Source organism: Salvelinus alpinus, chromosome 12, assembly GCF_045679555.1.
Source record: "Salvelinus alpinus chromosome 12, SLU_Salpinus.1, whole genome shotgun sequence".
Taxonomy (NCBI): domain Eukaryota; kingdom Metazoa; phylum Chordata; class Actinopteri; order Salmoniformes; family Salmonidae; genus Salvelinus; species Salvelinus alpinus.
In genome coordinates this window covers 18,925,232-18,940,375 of record NC_092097.1, presented here as the reverse complement: position 1 = coordinate 18,940,375, position 15,144 = coordinate 18,925,232, and the positions used below count along the sequence as shown (strand labels likewise).

The 15,144-nt window shown below is 47.2% G+C and overlaps 1 protein-coding gene across 3 annotated transcripts in view; it reads left to right on the top strand.

Moving 5' to 3' along the window:
- Window positions 1–15,144, top strand: part of LOC139535644 (ataxin-7-like) — a 59,581-nt gene that overhangs the window by 19,220 nt on the left and 25,217 nt on the right. For all 3 annotated transcript variants that reach the window (XM_071335260.1, XM_071335259.1, XM_071335261.1), the window contains exons 2-4: window positions 793–892; window positions 2,985–3,200; window positions 3,376–3,444. In XM_071335260.1, coding sequence (XP_071191361.1) covers window positions 2,993–3,200; window positions 3,376–3,444 — 277 coding nt within the window. In that variant the 5' untranslated portion in view covers window positions 793–892; window positions 2,985–2,992. The remainder of the gene's footprint in view (window positions 1–792; window positions 893–2,984; window positions 3,201–3,375; window positions 3,445–15,144) is intronic.

Below are 15,144 nucleotides of genomic sequence, written 5' to 3'. Positions count from 1 at the left end.
TATACACAATCTCGGCGACCAACAGCCTAACGACCAAACAATTGACTAGTCAACTAATTGGGGTCAGCCCTAAAGGGTTTCACATTCACCACTGACACCTATTTTATGTCTTATCTTTGTAATATTGTTTTCATTTTTCACATTGTGTTGAATTGATGAGTAGACTACAATGGTCAAGAAAAATTTGTAATTTTTTAAAAAGTTAGTTCTGGGCATACTGATGTTTACAATGCTTTTGTGTACAAAACTAAAATGGTAGGCCTAATTGTTATTACTGTTCTGTTTTTAATTTTTCAAATAATTTTATTGCTGTCTCATTAGGCTAATGTGTGGTACATTAATAGCCTACAGTTTGTGACAGTTGTTCTAGTGGAAATAATTGGTTTCCTGTGTCCAGTTAAATTAAGTTAGATGGCTCAAGCCCCCCAATTCCCACCCCCCTCAAAAAAAATGTTTTAATGGGAAAATGATTTTAGTGTTTTTTTTTTTCTAATCTTTGAAAGGGATTATTGCGCTGCAAACTGCAGGGCTCTGGAGTGGTTAACCAGGGATAGTGCTTATTGGATTGGATTACTCTGCTGCGGCAAGGAGCTCCATAAGTAGCTCATGTGCTAGCTTGAAAGCTGCCGAGCACAGAGCCACAGCCAGATCCACCAGGAGCATTGGAGGCAGCGTTATCTTCCAGACAGACAACCCCGTAATTCCCTAAACAGTGATCACGGCATCAAGACAAGGAAAACAATGAACTTAATACTAACTTTTCCCACCCGTCTCTTTCTCTATCTCAACCAGATTCCTTCCACAACTTGTGTGGAGCGACCAGAGATCACCCAAACCGATGAGGTTTTACTGATCCAGTTAAGATTGTGTTCCCTTTTCCACATTTGACAAGGTAAGTGTTCAGTAAGCACAATACCCTGTATTTCTACTCAAATTCTACACATCAATCTTGAGACTCACTCCACAGTCCTGCAACATAGCTACAATCAGACTACTCTCAGGTCTGCAGTTTTTCAGCGGCCATTTCATTACAAAATCTCAATAAGATATTGATACTAAACTAGTAAATGTAGCAAGTGGTACGACGACCAAGCTTGGATATGATTAACTTAGGCTGAGACTTGAAGAGCCAATGCCTTAACTTATTAGACTGGTGCGGTCTTCTGCTGCACCATAAACCTGGGTTCGAACCCCGTGGGTCATGTTGGTTCCATGAACCAGATGAGTCTCTGTCAGGAGATCAAAGTGGGATGGAGTGTAACAGTTATCAATGACACCTGAAGAACTGCATTGGCCCCCGTTGATACCTTCTGATGCATGGAAGACCCGTTGGTCCCATAAGCTGTAGGCCCAAATTCATATGGTATAACAACTGCATAGACCAACATGGAAGTATAATATTTAAAAAAAAAAATAGCCTAACTTTATTCTTAGTATGTCAGTCTGTCAGATGCAGACAATTTGCCAATTAATATTTTATTATTGATTAGTATACAGACCTGTAATCAATCATGTAAAAAAAAATCACAACAATGATTTAGTATTTGTAATACGTGACACTGTTGAACCATATACAATCCCCCAAAACCAGTTCCATTCCAGCATCAGGCCTACACATTTTGCTGTCTGTCATAAATTGTTGCACTAATTAGTTGTAATTTATAGGGCTACTTTCTGGCCAATTGTTGTTTTGGCCTTTTAGCCTTTTGTATTGGCAGTAGAGGTATGGTGTTTGAATTTTTGCGCATGCAATGAAAATGCATTCAGTCATTTCTGCTTTAAGCAAGTTGAAAACTGAAGATGGTTGTGTAGGATTTCAACACTTATTAACATGTTAGAATCTTCACTTCAAACTGGAATCCTGTATGGTAGGTGAGGTTACGGCATACATTGTCTGTTACAGATTGATTCTGCCCATCAGTAGCAGGAGTAGTTGAGGCCTGTGCTGAGAGTTACAAACATGAGATAATATGAAGACATCCTGGTCACTCCATTTAAATCCGAATCCCATTTGGAAAGTGGAAGGTATACTCCCTAGGAATATTTCAATTCTATAAAGACCTCAGACATTCATATTTTTGTAAGACCTAATCTACAGACTCTTATATAACTGTAAACCTGAATGAAGTGTTTTAGAAAGGAAACAGTGAACGGGATAGTGTTACCAATTCCTAGATTATAGAAGTAGGAACTCCATCCATTCGCCACATAGCACTGATGTGACGCAAAAGGTTGTGAGAAATATGAATCTGACTACTGTAAACTGGAAGGCAGTCGCCCTTAAGGAAGTGAATGAATATCTACTCCCCCATCTGGCGACAAGAAACAGGTCCCTGTCTTAATTATTTTACTTTAATAAGCTTTTTTATATAAATGTACTGTTCGGTCATCGATGTGCATTATCGAAAGTGTGTATCCTATCTGAACATTTTTGAAGTTGGAAGCAAGAGTGATATTCTGGTTGTCATGATATAATACCTCGGAGCATGTTAATTTGATCAATATTAGGGCACTGTAAAAAAACATTTTTTTACTAACATTTGGTTAGTTTTCATTCATAAAATACGTTTTTCGAAGAAAAATAACGAATTCCTACGTGAACTGTATCAATTAGGCATAGGCTATACGAAGGTGATGAATATAGTATTTATTTGATAATTGAAAACATATTGTTGTCACGCCGCGTGTAAGTGACCTGGATTTATCACGTTTAATGCACTCAGGGAGGTGCATTTAGATGCTCCTCCTTAAAGTTTTATCTGTGATATCTGCGATTGCCCAGACTATGTGCCGGGTTACGGCCTCGCACACATGCATCCGTCAAAACAAGAGCGATTTCGGTGGTGTCACTCCCTCTAGCTTCTAAACACATAATCAAAGGGATTTGCGTTACCAAAACATGCGTTTGCCCGAGTCAATCAATGAAGGAATCCTGAGAACACTGAGAACATCACAACGCTGACTGCTGTTTTGTTACATTGTAGCGGAAAGAATGTCGGAAAGGGCCGATGATGACGTCAGGGGGGAGCAGCGCAGAGTGGCCAGGCAGCTGAAGCAGCAACAGCAGCAGATCCAGCGGGGAGAAGGCTCCACAGCAATGGCGACTGGTGCGGAGCGCAGATCCATGCCTAGTCCAGAAATAATGTTGGGACAGCCTTGGAGCAGCTGGGTCGATGCTGCCAAACTCCACGGCAACGACGGTGAGTGCTCGTGCGTACTGGATGTGTGTGTAGAATCGAGACATAACGATGATCGTGAGCTTTTTTTGCTGATTGCGTGCAGTTTTTGGAATACGAAGAAACGCTACTGTTAACAACAGCAGAAGCAAGCAAGTGCAACTATTTATCTTCGTGTGTATCCGATTGCCTCTTTTAGGTGCTGAATCAGAGGAAAGTTTGAAAGAGTTCGGGAAAAATCGAGAAGCAATGCGACTGTGCAGAGATGGTGAGTGTTCTCGCTTTTGTCAAAGCCAAGGTGTGTTTTGGTTTTGTTGGGTTGCACCGGCTGAAATCTGGTTGTTCTGTTGAACAAGTCCACCACACTGACTGGTGACAACACAAGTCTGATCAATCAGTGATATAGCCCAGGAATCTATCGCCACTAGTTGACACCTTGAAGAGGGGCGCCTATCTTCTGACCCTAAGTAGGTAACCACCGCAGGTAACAACCAGCGCTTATTCAGTGGTAAAGATACATGTCATGTGATAAAGCTGAAATTTATGTTTATCTTACACAACAGAGAATTTATTGTCTGTTTTACACCATTTCTGTCTGACTGTTCAGTATCATTGTGCCCACCTGAAAAAGTGTGTGTGTGTGTGTGTGTGTGTGTGTGTGTGTGTGTGTGTGTGTGTGTGTGTGTGTGTGTGTGTGTGTGTGTGTGTGTGTGTGTGTGTGTGTGTGTGTGTGTGTGTGTGTGTGTGTGAAGTTAGGGGATGGGCACAGTCAGTGTGGTGATGGCACTTTCACAGTTAAAATGGGTGCAACGAGGTTGTCAGTGAAGCTAGAGTCTTAATTGAAACAATAAGAAAGCGGACCCCCGCCTATGTTTTGGTAAAAAGCTGAGCGAAGGGCCTGGAGAAATAACTGTTCGCAAATTCATAGAGCAAGCCATAGATGCAAGGACTAACCATCCATGACAATTAGTCGTATTCATGTTTTGAGACTATACAGGGTTTGTTTACATTGTTTACAAACATTGGAATAAAACAAGCTTGTAAGTTATATTCTTCAAGAATCAATGCATATACAGTACCAGTGAAAAGTTTGAACACAACTACTCATTCCATGGTTTTTACATTTACATTTAAGTCATTTAGCAGACGCTCTTATCCAGAGCGACTTACAAATTGGTGCATTCACCTTATGACATCCAGTGGAACAGCCACTTTACAATAGTGCATCTAAATCTTTTAAGGGGGGGGGGGGGGTGAGAAGGATTACTTTATCCTATCCTAGGTATTCCTTAAAGAGGTGGGGTTTCAGGTGTCTCCGGAAGGTGGTGATTGACTCCGCTGTCCTGGCGTCGTGAGGGAGTTTGTTCCACCATTGGGGGGCCAGAGCAGCGAACAGTTTTGACTGGGCTGAGCGGGAACTGTACTTCCTCAGTGGTAGGGAGGCGAGCAGGCCAGAGGTGGATGAACGCAGTGCCCTTGTTTGGGTGTAGGGCCTGATCAGAGCCTGGAGGTACTGAGGTGCCGTTCCCCTCACAGCTCCGTAGGCAAGCACCATGGTCTTGTAGCGGATGCGAGCTTCAACTGGAAGCCAGTGGAGAGAGCGGAGGAGCGGGGTGACGTGAGAGAACTTGGGAAGGTTGAACACCAGACGGGCTGCGGCGTTCTGGATGAGTTGTAGGGGTTTAATGGCACAGGCAGGGAGCCCAGCCAACAGCGAGTTGCAGTAATCCAGACGGGAGATGACAAGTGCCTGGATTAGGACCTGCGCCGCTTCCTGTGTGAGGCAGGGTCGTACTCTGCGGATGTTGTAGAGCATGAACCTACAGGAACGGGCCACCGCCTTGATGTTAGTTGAGAACGACAGGGTGTTGTCCAGGATCAAGCCAAGGTTCTTAGCGCTCTGGGAGGAGGACACAATGGAGTTGTCAACCGTGATGGCGAGATCATGGAACGGGCAGTCCTTCCCCGGGAGGAAGAGCAGCTCCGTCTTGCCGAGGTTCAGCTTGAGGTGGTGATCCGTCATCCACACTGATATGTCTGCCAGACATGCAGAGATGCGATTCGCCACCTGGTCATCAGAAGGGGGAAAGGAGAAGATTAGTTGTGTGTCGTCTGCATAGCAATGATAGGAGAGACCATGTGAGGTTATGACAGAGCCAAGTGACTTGGTGTATAGCGAGAATAGGAGAGGGCCTAGAACAGAGCCCTGGGGGACACCAGTGGTGAGAGCACGTGGTGAGGAGACAGATTCTCGCCACGCCACCTGGTAGGAGCGACCTGTCAGGTAGGACGCAATCCAAGCGTGGGCCGCGCCGGAGATGCCCAACTCGGAGAGGGTGGAGAGGAGGATCTGATGGTTCACAGTATCGAAGGCAGCCGATAGGTCTAGAAGGATGAGAGCAGAGGAGAGAGAGTTAGCTTTAGCAGTGCGGAGCGCCTCCGTGATACAGAGAAGAGCAGTCTCAGTTGAATGACTAGTCTTGAAACCTGACTGATTTGGATCAAGAAGGTCATTCTGAGAGAGATAGCGGGAGAGCTGGCCAAGGACGGCACGTTCAAGAGTTTTGGAGAGAAAAGAAAGAAGGGATACTGGTCTGTAGTTGTTGACATCGGAGGGATCGAGTGTAGGTTTTTTCAGAAGGGGTGCAACTCTCGCTCTCTTGAAGACGGAAGGGACGTAGCCAGCGGTCAGGGATGAGTTGATGAGCGAGGTGAGGTAAGGGAGAAGGTCTCCGGAAATGGTCTGGAGAAGAGAGGAGGGGATAGGGTCAAGCGGGCAGGTTGTTGGGCGGCCGGCCGTCCCAAGACGCGAGATTTCATCTGGAGAGAGAGGGGAGAAAGAGGTCAGAGCACAGGGTAGGGCAGTGTGAGCAGAACCAGCGGTGTCGTTTGACTTAGCAAACGAGGATCGGATGTCGTCGACCTTCTTTTCAAAATGGTTGACGAAGTCATCTGCAGAGAGGGAGGAGGGGGGGGGAGGGGGAGGAGGATTCAGGAGGGAGGAGAAGGTGGCAAAGAGCTTCCTAGGGTTAGAGGCAGATGCTTGGAATTTAGAGTGGTAGAAAGTGGCTTTAGCAGCAGAGACAGAAGAGGAAAATGTAGAGAGGAGGGAGTGAAAGGATGCCAGGTCCGCAGGGAGGCGAGTTTTCCTCCATTTCCGCTCGGCTGCCCGGAGCCCTGTTTTTCTTTATTTGTGCTATTTTCTACATTGTAGAATAATAGTGAAGACATCAAAACTATGAAATAACACATATGGAATCATGTAGTAACCAAAAAAGTGTTACACAAATCATAATTTATTTTATTTTTGAGGTTCTTCAAAGTAGCCACCCTTTGCCTTGATGTCAGCTTTGCACACTATTGGCATTCTCTCAATCAGCTTCATGAGGTAGTCTCCTGGAATGTATTTCAATTAACAGGTGTGCCTTGTTAAAAGTTAAATAGTGGAATTCCTTAATGCGTTTGAGCCGATCAGTGTTGTGTCAAGGTAGGGGGGGTATACAGAAGATAGCCCTATTTGGTAAAAGACCAAGTCCATATTATGGCATGAACAGCTCAAATAAGCAAAGAGAAACGACAGGCCATCACTACTTTAAGACATGAAGGTCAGTCAATCCAGAACATTTCAAGAATTATTCATGCTTTTCTTCAAGTGCAGCCGCAAAAATCATCAAGCGCTATGATGAAACTGGCTCTCAAGAGGACGCCACAGGAAAGGAAGACATCAACTGTTCAGAGGAGACTGCGTGAGTCAGTCCTTCATGGTCGAATTGTTGCAATGAAACCACTACTTAAGGACACCACTAAGAAGAAGAGACTTGCTTGGGCCAAGAAACATGAGCAATGGACATTAGACAGGTGGAAATCTGTCCTTTTGGTCTGATGAGTCCAAATTTCAGATTTTTGGTTCCAACCACCGTGTCTTTGTGAGACGCAGAGTAGGTGAACGGATGATCTTCGCATGTCTGGTTCCCACTGTGAAGCATGGAGGAGGCGGTGTGATCGTGTGGGGTGCTTTGCTGGTGACACTGTCAGTGACTTTATTTAGAATTCAAGGCACACTTAACCAACATGGCTACCACAGCATTCTGCAGTGATACGCCATCCCTTCTGGTTTGCGTTTAGTGGGACTATCATTTGTTTTTCAACAGGACAATGACCCAACACACCTCAAGGCTGTGTAAGGGCTATTTGACCAATAAGGAGAGTAAAATATATTTAGTATTGTTTAACACTTTTATTGAGTTATTTCATAGTTTTGATATCTTCAATATTATTCTACTATGTAGAAAATAGTAAAAAATAAAAACCCTAGAATGAGTAGGTTTGTCAAACTTTTGTGTGTGTGTGTGTGTGTGTGTGTGTGTGTGTGTGTGTGTGTGTGTGTGTGTGTGTGTGTGTGTGTGTGTGTGTGTGTGTGTGTGTGTGTGTGTGTGTGTGTGTGTGTGTGTGTGTGTGTGTGTGTGTGTGTGTGTGAATTCATGTAGCAACTAAGGATTCTAGCTTTAAAGTGCCAACATGTAATTTTTTGGGGCAACCCGTCCAAATTCAGATAGAACAGAATCTTCTTAGACATTTCTATCTGTATATTTGCAGTTTTTGCGTTTTATTACTTTCGATTTGTACACCAGCTGAAACAACAATATTTTATGGAATATGATTATGGAAAATATATTTCACAGCATTTTAGATGGTAAAATTATTCTCTATTGTACACTAGCTTATTTTGTCTCACAAACTGAAATTAGGCTAACTGTTAAGAGTTTTGGCAACCAGGAAATTGCGGAGCGATTTCTGCATAGTGCAACTTAAAGAATAACTGCTATTCTTGTTGGAAACTGTCTAAAACCTCAGATGGCTTTCCTATGTCAGTTGAATATTTATAGTGCTACTAACTACTACACATTCACATCTTTGTTCAGCACATTTATATTAGCACACTCAATAAAGTACTCTATATTTACAATATTAACAACAAAGGATGGCCTTACTCTTTGTTTTGGCAGCTATGATCTATAATAGATTTATTACATGGGTTGGTGTCAGTGATCTGATCAAGACTGCCTTGAAATGTTCATTCCCATGCTATAAAATGAGAAGCACAAGGCTGTATGTGCAACACTGACGTAAAAAACAAAATCTAATGTAGTAAAAACCCATTGAATGATATTTTCCCACATAGCCATCAGGAGCCATAGTTGTCCTTTTTGCACAAAACAAATCTGAAGAATATTATGTTTTTTAGTAATGGTGACTTGAAACTGTGCTGTAAATAGTCACTCTACGTTGAAGTTGCCGTAAGCACAAATCTAGGATCAGCCTGCCCAATCCTAACCTTTAGTATGGTAACAAGATACACTATCCTCAGGGTAAAGTCACGCTACAACTTGATTCCCAAAAAGCAGCTTGTAAAAATAAGCACTATACATGTAAGTACATCATGTACTGCACATAGTCAGTCTACAGTCTTTACTCACTGTTTGGGAAGTAAGAACGGAGATGAGGAAATAGTTTGTTATATTCATTACATATCTATAAGGTGATAAGGTACCCCACTTATAGTCAAGAGAGCAGGGAAAACTCCTCGATCACACCGGCAGCGTCGTTGCATTTTGATACTCCAGAAGTACATTAATTTCCAATGGAACACTGTGTTTGCCTTTCAGCATTGCGTTGCAGAGGCAGTGCGTTCTGTGTGTTGCATGTGTTGGATTTATAGAACATATGCATCAAACTGTATGCATAGACGGCTTGACAGAAATGGTAGCAGAAGGTGAATGTTGAACTTTTGTTGCACATGTATCCAGATGACGTGTGATCGAGGCGACACTCACCTCTGAAGTCCTCTGTAGCTTTTATGTGTCATAGGCCTACACTTGTGATGTCAGCAATACGTAGGCAACTCATTTCAGACTTTTCCAAAAAGCATTGTTTCCTGATGAAAAGGAAGGGCTTACACACTGTAGCCTACTTGTCAGGGCACTTAGCTAACGGTGCATTTGCATTGGCAAACAATGGGGCCAGTGTGCACACCGCAGTGACATTGCACAATTAAGAACAAATCACTTGTTTCCTACAGGTCTCACAGAAGCCACAACAGAAAACTAGACTTGTCTGATTTACACACTTATTTCCTGGCGTAAAAGGAGACAAAACTGTTCAGCAAAGCACCTGGATCCAGCCAATTTTGACATGACCTTAATTTACATCTTCACTTTATCTCAGGAAGACCAAGAAGCATGTTGACAGAATGTGATCAGGAAAGTCGCTGTTGTGCAACTGCATTAGTCTAGCTACAGTAGCCGACTATTTCGGTGATTCAGGAAACGTTTTCGTTGTGTCATTTAGTGCTTGTTGAATCACTAAGACGAGTATGGACCAGAGCGCGGTTTGTGTAAAATGTGGAATTGAAATAAGGATTATGTTCGCTCCAACATTTCGAAGACCATTCCATTTGAGTGAGAATGCAAATGAAATTGGTATTGTTTTGATAGTTTTGTCAAACCATATATTTACACACCCGATGGGGACTGAGAATGTATGGTTCCTCCCGCTGATTGTGCAGAGGTGAAATGTGGCAGTGATGTCTCGCTGTAAGGTGTTGCTACGGTGACACGGCACCGTCTACATGCCTGAATGCCTGACGAACAGTGGCCAGACTGAAGCTGAGGTTTCCGGAACTGTTAGAAATGACCTGAACAGATGAAGTGAAATATCACTTGTCTTTGAAAATGAATGGAAATATTTGCTAATGTTAGTAGAGTGAGACGTTCTGCACTTTGTTTGTCCCTAATTGTTTGTGTGACCTGCAGGATCCAATGTGATGATATTAGTGCAATAAGCTGCAGTCTGTAGGAAAACAGGGGAGTGCTGATCGTGTCCTAAAAACATCCAATAGACTAGAATACGACTTTATTAGAATAGAATACAACTTTGTGTCCATCGGTTACAACAGAAATTTGTCTTCTGCCTTTCCCAACAACCCGAGGTACACACACACACACACACACACACACACACACACACACACACACACACACACACATGTTGAGAAGCACAGGGTCAGCAGCAGTGCAGCGTCCCTGGATGGAGAGCAGTTGTGGGGGGCTAAGTGTCTTGATCAAGGGAACAACGGCAGGAGATGATACATGGGATCAGAGACCAGCAGGCTGCCAGTTCAGTTCCATTTTTCTGTTGCCCAGCCTGGGGCTTGAACCAGCAACCTTGCGGCTGCTGGTCCTCTCTAACCTCTAGGCTACTGCCACTAATGTCTTCCTTTCCTCAGTCTCTCTACCTGATGACCATGGTTAGGTGCACGCACTGGATAGGTTTTCCACCACGATGGCCTCCCCTATCACAGCCTCATCTATTGATTACAGTTCAGTGGTCTTGAAAGAGAAGAGATAAGCACAGGACAGCTGATGCTAGGGTGTGACCTTAGTTGGACTGCAGGCCGACTGGCTCCACACACACCTCCATTTCCAAACCCCTAGCTCCTCTCTGTGTTTCCCATTGGGTCCACAAACTCCTACATGCTCTAGAGTGTCCTCTTCTCTTTGTCTCCTCGCACGTTGTCATTCAGACCAAGCCTTGTGGAATAGGGCTATTATGGCTTACCCTGTGGATGACTACAGCTCTACCATGACCCACATATCTCCCTGGTGGAAAAGCCGTTCTTACGCACGCACGCACGCACACACACACACACACACACACACACACACACACACACACACACACACACACACACACACACACACACACACACACACACACTCTAGAGTCCAGACATGACACACTCAAACATTGGAACGTGACTGAAGGATTCTCTCCTCTGATCTGCTTCTGAGATCACACTCTCTCATATCTCTGACTCGCCTTCACCAATTGGCCTGATAGCAGACTGAGAGGGGGAGGTTGATAAACGTAGTGGCAGCAGGTCAGAGGTTGCTGCCCTGTGTCCATGTGTGCAGTCAGCCTCTGTGCTGTGTGCCTCCAATAGCTGCTACTACTCTATCTAGATCATTCGTCACTGCCATGGAAAAGGGTGGTGAAATGAACTGCACTCTACTTTCTCTCTCGCTTTCTCTCTATCACACACACCTTCACCCGCTCTCTCTCTCTCACACACACCTTCACCCGCTCTCTCTCTCTCTCTCTCACACACACCTACACCCGCTCTCTCTCTCACACACACCTTCACCCGCTCTCTCTCTATCACACACACCTTCACCCGCTCTCCCTCTCTCTCACACACACCTTCACCCGCTCTCCCTCTCTCTCACACACACCTTCACCCGCTCTCTCTCTCTCACACACACCTACACCCGCTCTCTCTCTCACACACACCTTCACCCGCTCTCTCTCTATCACACACACCTTCACCCGCTCTCCCTCTCTCTCACACACACCTTCACCCGCTCTCCCTCTCTCTCACACACACCTACACCCGCTCTCCCTCTCTCACACACACCTCACCCGCTCCCTCTCTCACACACACCTTCACCCGCTCTCTCTCTTTCACACACACCTTCACCCGCTCACTCTCTCTCACACACACACCTTCACCCGCTCACTCTCTCTCACACACACACCTTCACCCGCTCTCCCTCTCTCTCTCTCACACACACACCTTCACCCGCTCTCCCTCTCTCTCTCTCACACACACACCTTCACCCGCTCTCCCTCTCTCTCTCTCACACACACACCTTCACCCGCTCTCCCTCTCTCTCACTCACACACACACCTTCACCCGCTCTCCCTCTCTCTCACTCACACACACACCTTCACCCGCTCTCCCTCTCTCTCACTCACACACACACCTTCACCCGCTCTCCCTCTCTCTCACTCACACACACACCTTCACCCGCTCTCCCTCTCTCTCACTCACACACACACCTTCACCCGCTCTCCCTCTCTCTCACTCACACACACACCTTCACCCGCTCTCCCTCACTCACTCACACACAAACCTTCACCCGCTCTCCCTCTCTCTCACTCACACACACACCTTCACCCGCTCTCCCTCTCTCTCACTCACTCACACACAAACCTTCACCCGCTCTCCCTCTCTCTCACTCACTCACACACACACCTTCACCCGCTCTCCCTCTCTCTCTCTCTCTCTCTCACACACACACCTTCACCCGCTCTCCCTCTCTCTCTCTCACTCACACACACACCTTCACCCGCTCTCCCTCTCTCTCACTCACACACACACCTTCACCCGCTCTCCCTCTCTCTCACTCACTCACACACAAACCTTCACCCGCTCTCCCTCTCTCTCACTCACTCACACACACACCTTCACCCGCTCTCCCTCTCTCTCTCTCTCTCACACACACACCTTCACCCGCTCTCCCTCTCTCTCTCTCTCTCACACACACACCTTCACCCGCTCTCCCTCTCTCTCACTCACTCACACACAAACCTTCACCCGCTCTCCCTCTCTCTCACTCACTCACACACACACCTTCACCCGCTCTCCCTCTCTCTCTCTCTCTCTCACACACACCTTCACCCGCTCTCCCTCTCTCTCTCTCACTCACACACACACCTTCACCCGCTCTCCCTCTCTCTCACTCACACACACACCTTCACCCGCTCTCCGTCTCTCTCACTCACTCACACACAAACCTTCACCCTCTCTCCCTCTCTCTCACTCACTCACACACACACCTTCACCCGCTCTCCCTCTCTCTCTCTCTCTCACACACACACCTTCACCCGCTCTCCCTCTCTCTCTCTCTCTCACACACACACCTTCACCCGCTCTCCCTCTCTCTCTCTCACTCACACACACACCTTCACCCGCTCTCCCTCTCTCTCACTCACACACACACCTTCACCCGCTCTCCGTCTCTCTCACTCACTCACACACAAACCTTCACCCTCTCTCCCTCTCTCTCACTCACTCACACACACACCTTCACCCGCTCTCCCTCTCTCTCTCTCTCTCACACACACACCTTCACCCGCTCTCCCTCTCTCTCACTCACTCACACACAAACCTTCACCCGCTCTCCCTCTCTCTCACTCACTCACACACACACCTTCACCCGCTCTCCCTCTCTCTCTCTCTCTCACACACACACCTTCACCCGCTCTCCCTCTCTCTCTCTCACTCACACACACACCTTCACCCGCTCTCCCTCTCTCTCACTCACACACACACCTTCACCCGCTCTCCGTCTCTCTCACTCACTCACACACAAACCTTCACCCTCTCTCCCTCTCTCTCACTCACTCACACACACACCTTCACCCGCTCTCCCTCTCTCTCTCTCTCTCACACAAACACCTTCACCCGCTCTCCCTCTCACTCACACACACACCTTCACCCGCTCTCCCTCTCTCTCACTCTCTCACACACACACCTTCACCCGCTCTCACTCTCTCTCACACACACACCTTCACCCGCTCTCCCTCTCTCTCTCTCACACACACACCTTCACCCGCTCTCCCTCTCTCTCTCTCACACACACACCTTCACCCGCTCTCCCTCTCTCTCTCTCACACACACACACACCTTCACCCGCTCTCCCTCTCTCTCTCTCACACACACACCTTCACCCGCTCTCCCTCTCTCTCACTCACACACACACCTTCACCCGCTCTCCCTCTCTCTCACTCACACACACACCTTCACCCGCTCTCCCTCTCTCTCACGCACACACACACCTTCACCCGCTCTCCCTCTCTCTCACTCACACACACACCTTCACCCGCTCTCCCTCTCTCTCACTCACACACACACCTTCACCCGCTCTCCCTCTCTCTCACTCACTCACACACAAACCTTCACCCGCTCTCCCTCTCTCTCACTCACACACACACCTTCACCCGCTCTCCCTCTCTCTCACTCACTCACACACAAACCTTCACCCGCTCTCCCTCTCTCTCACTCACTCACACACACACCTTCACCCGCTCTCCCTCTCTCTCTCTCTCTCACACACACACCTTCACCCGCTCTCCCTCTCTCTCTCTCACTCACACACACACCTTCACCCGCTCTCCCTCTCTCTCACTCACACACACACCTTCACCCGCTCTCCCTCTCTCTCACTTACTCACACACAAACCTTCACCCGCTCTCCCTCTCTCTCACTCACTCACACACACACCTTCACCCGCTCTCCCTCTCTCTCTCTCTCTCACACACACACCTTCACCCGCTCTCCCTCTCTCTCTCTCTCTCACACACACACCTTCACCCGCTCTCCCTCTCTCTCACTCACTCACACACAAACCTTCACCCGCTCTCCCTCTCTCTCACTCACTCACACAGACACCTTCACCCGCTCTCCCTCTCTCTCTCTCTCTCACACACACACCTTCACCCGCTCTCCCTCTCTCTCTCTCACTCACACACACACCTTCACCCGCTCTCCCTCTCTCTCACTCACACACACACCTTCACCCGCTCTCCCTCTCTCTCACTCACTCACACACAAACCTTCACCCGCTCTCCCTCTCTCTCACTCACTCACACACACACCTTCACCCGCTCTCCCTCTCTCTCTCTCTCTCACACACACACCTTCACCCGCTCTCCCTCTCTCTCTCTCACTCACACACACACCTTCACCCGCTCTCCCTCTCTCTCACTCACACACACACACCTTCACCCGCTCTCCCTCTCTCTCTCTCTCTCACACACACACCTTCACCCGCTCTCCCTCTCTCTCTCTCTCTCACACACACACCTTCACCCGCTCTCCCTCTCTCTCACTCACTCACACACAAACCTTCACCCGCTCTCCCTCTCACTCACTCACACACACACCTTCACCCGCTCTCCCTCTCTCTCTCTCTCACACACACACCTTCACCCGCTCTCCCTCTCTCTCTCTCACTCACACACACACCTTCACCCGCTCTCCCTCTCTCTCACTCACACACACACACCTTCACCCGCTCTCCCTCTCTCTCTCTCTCTCTCTCACACACACACCTTCACCCGCTC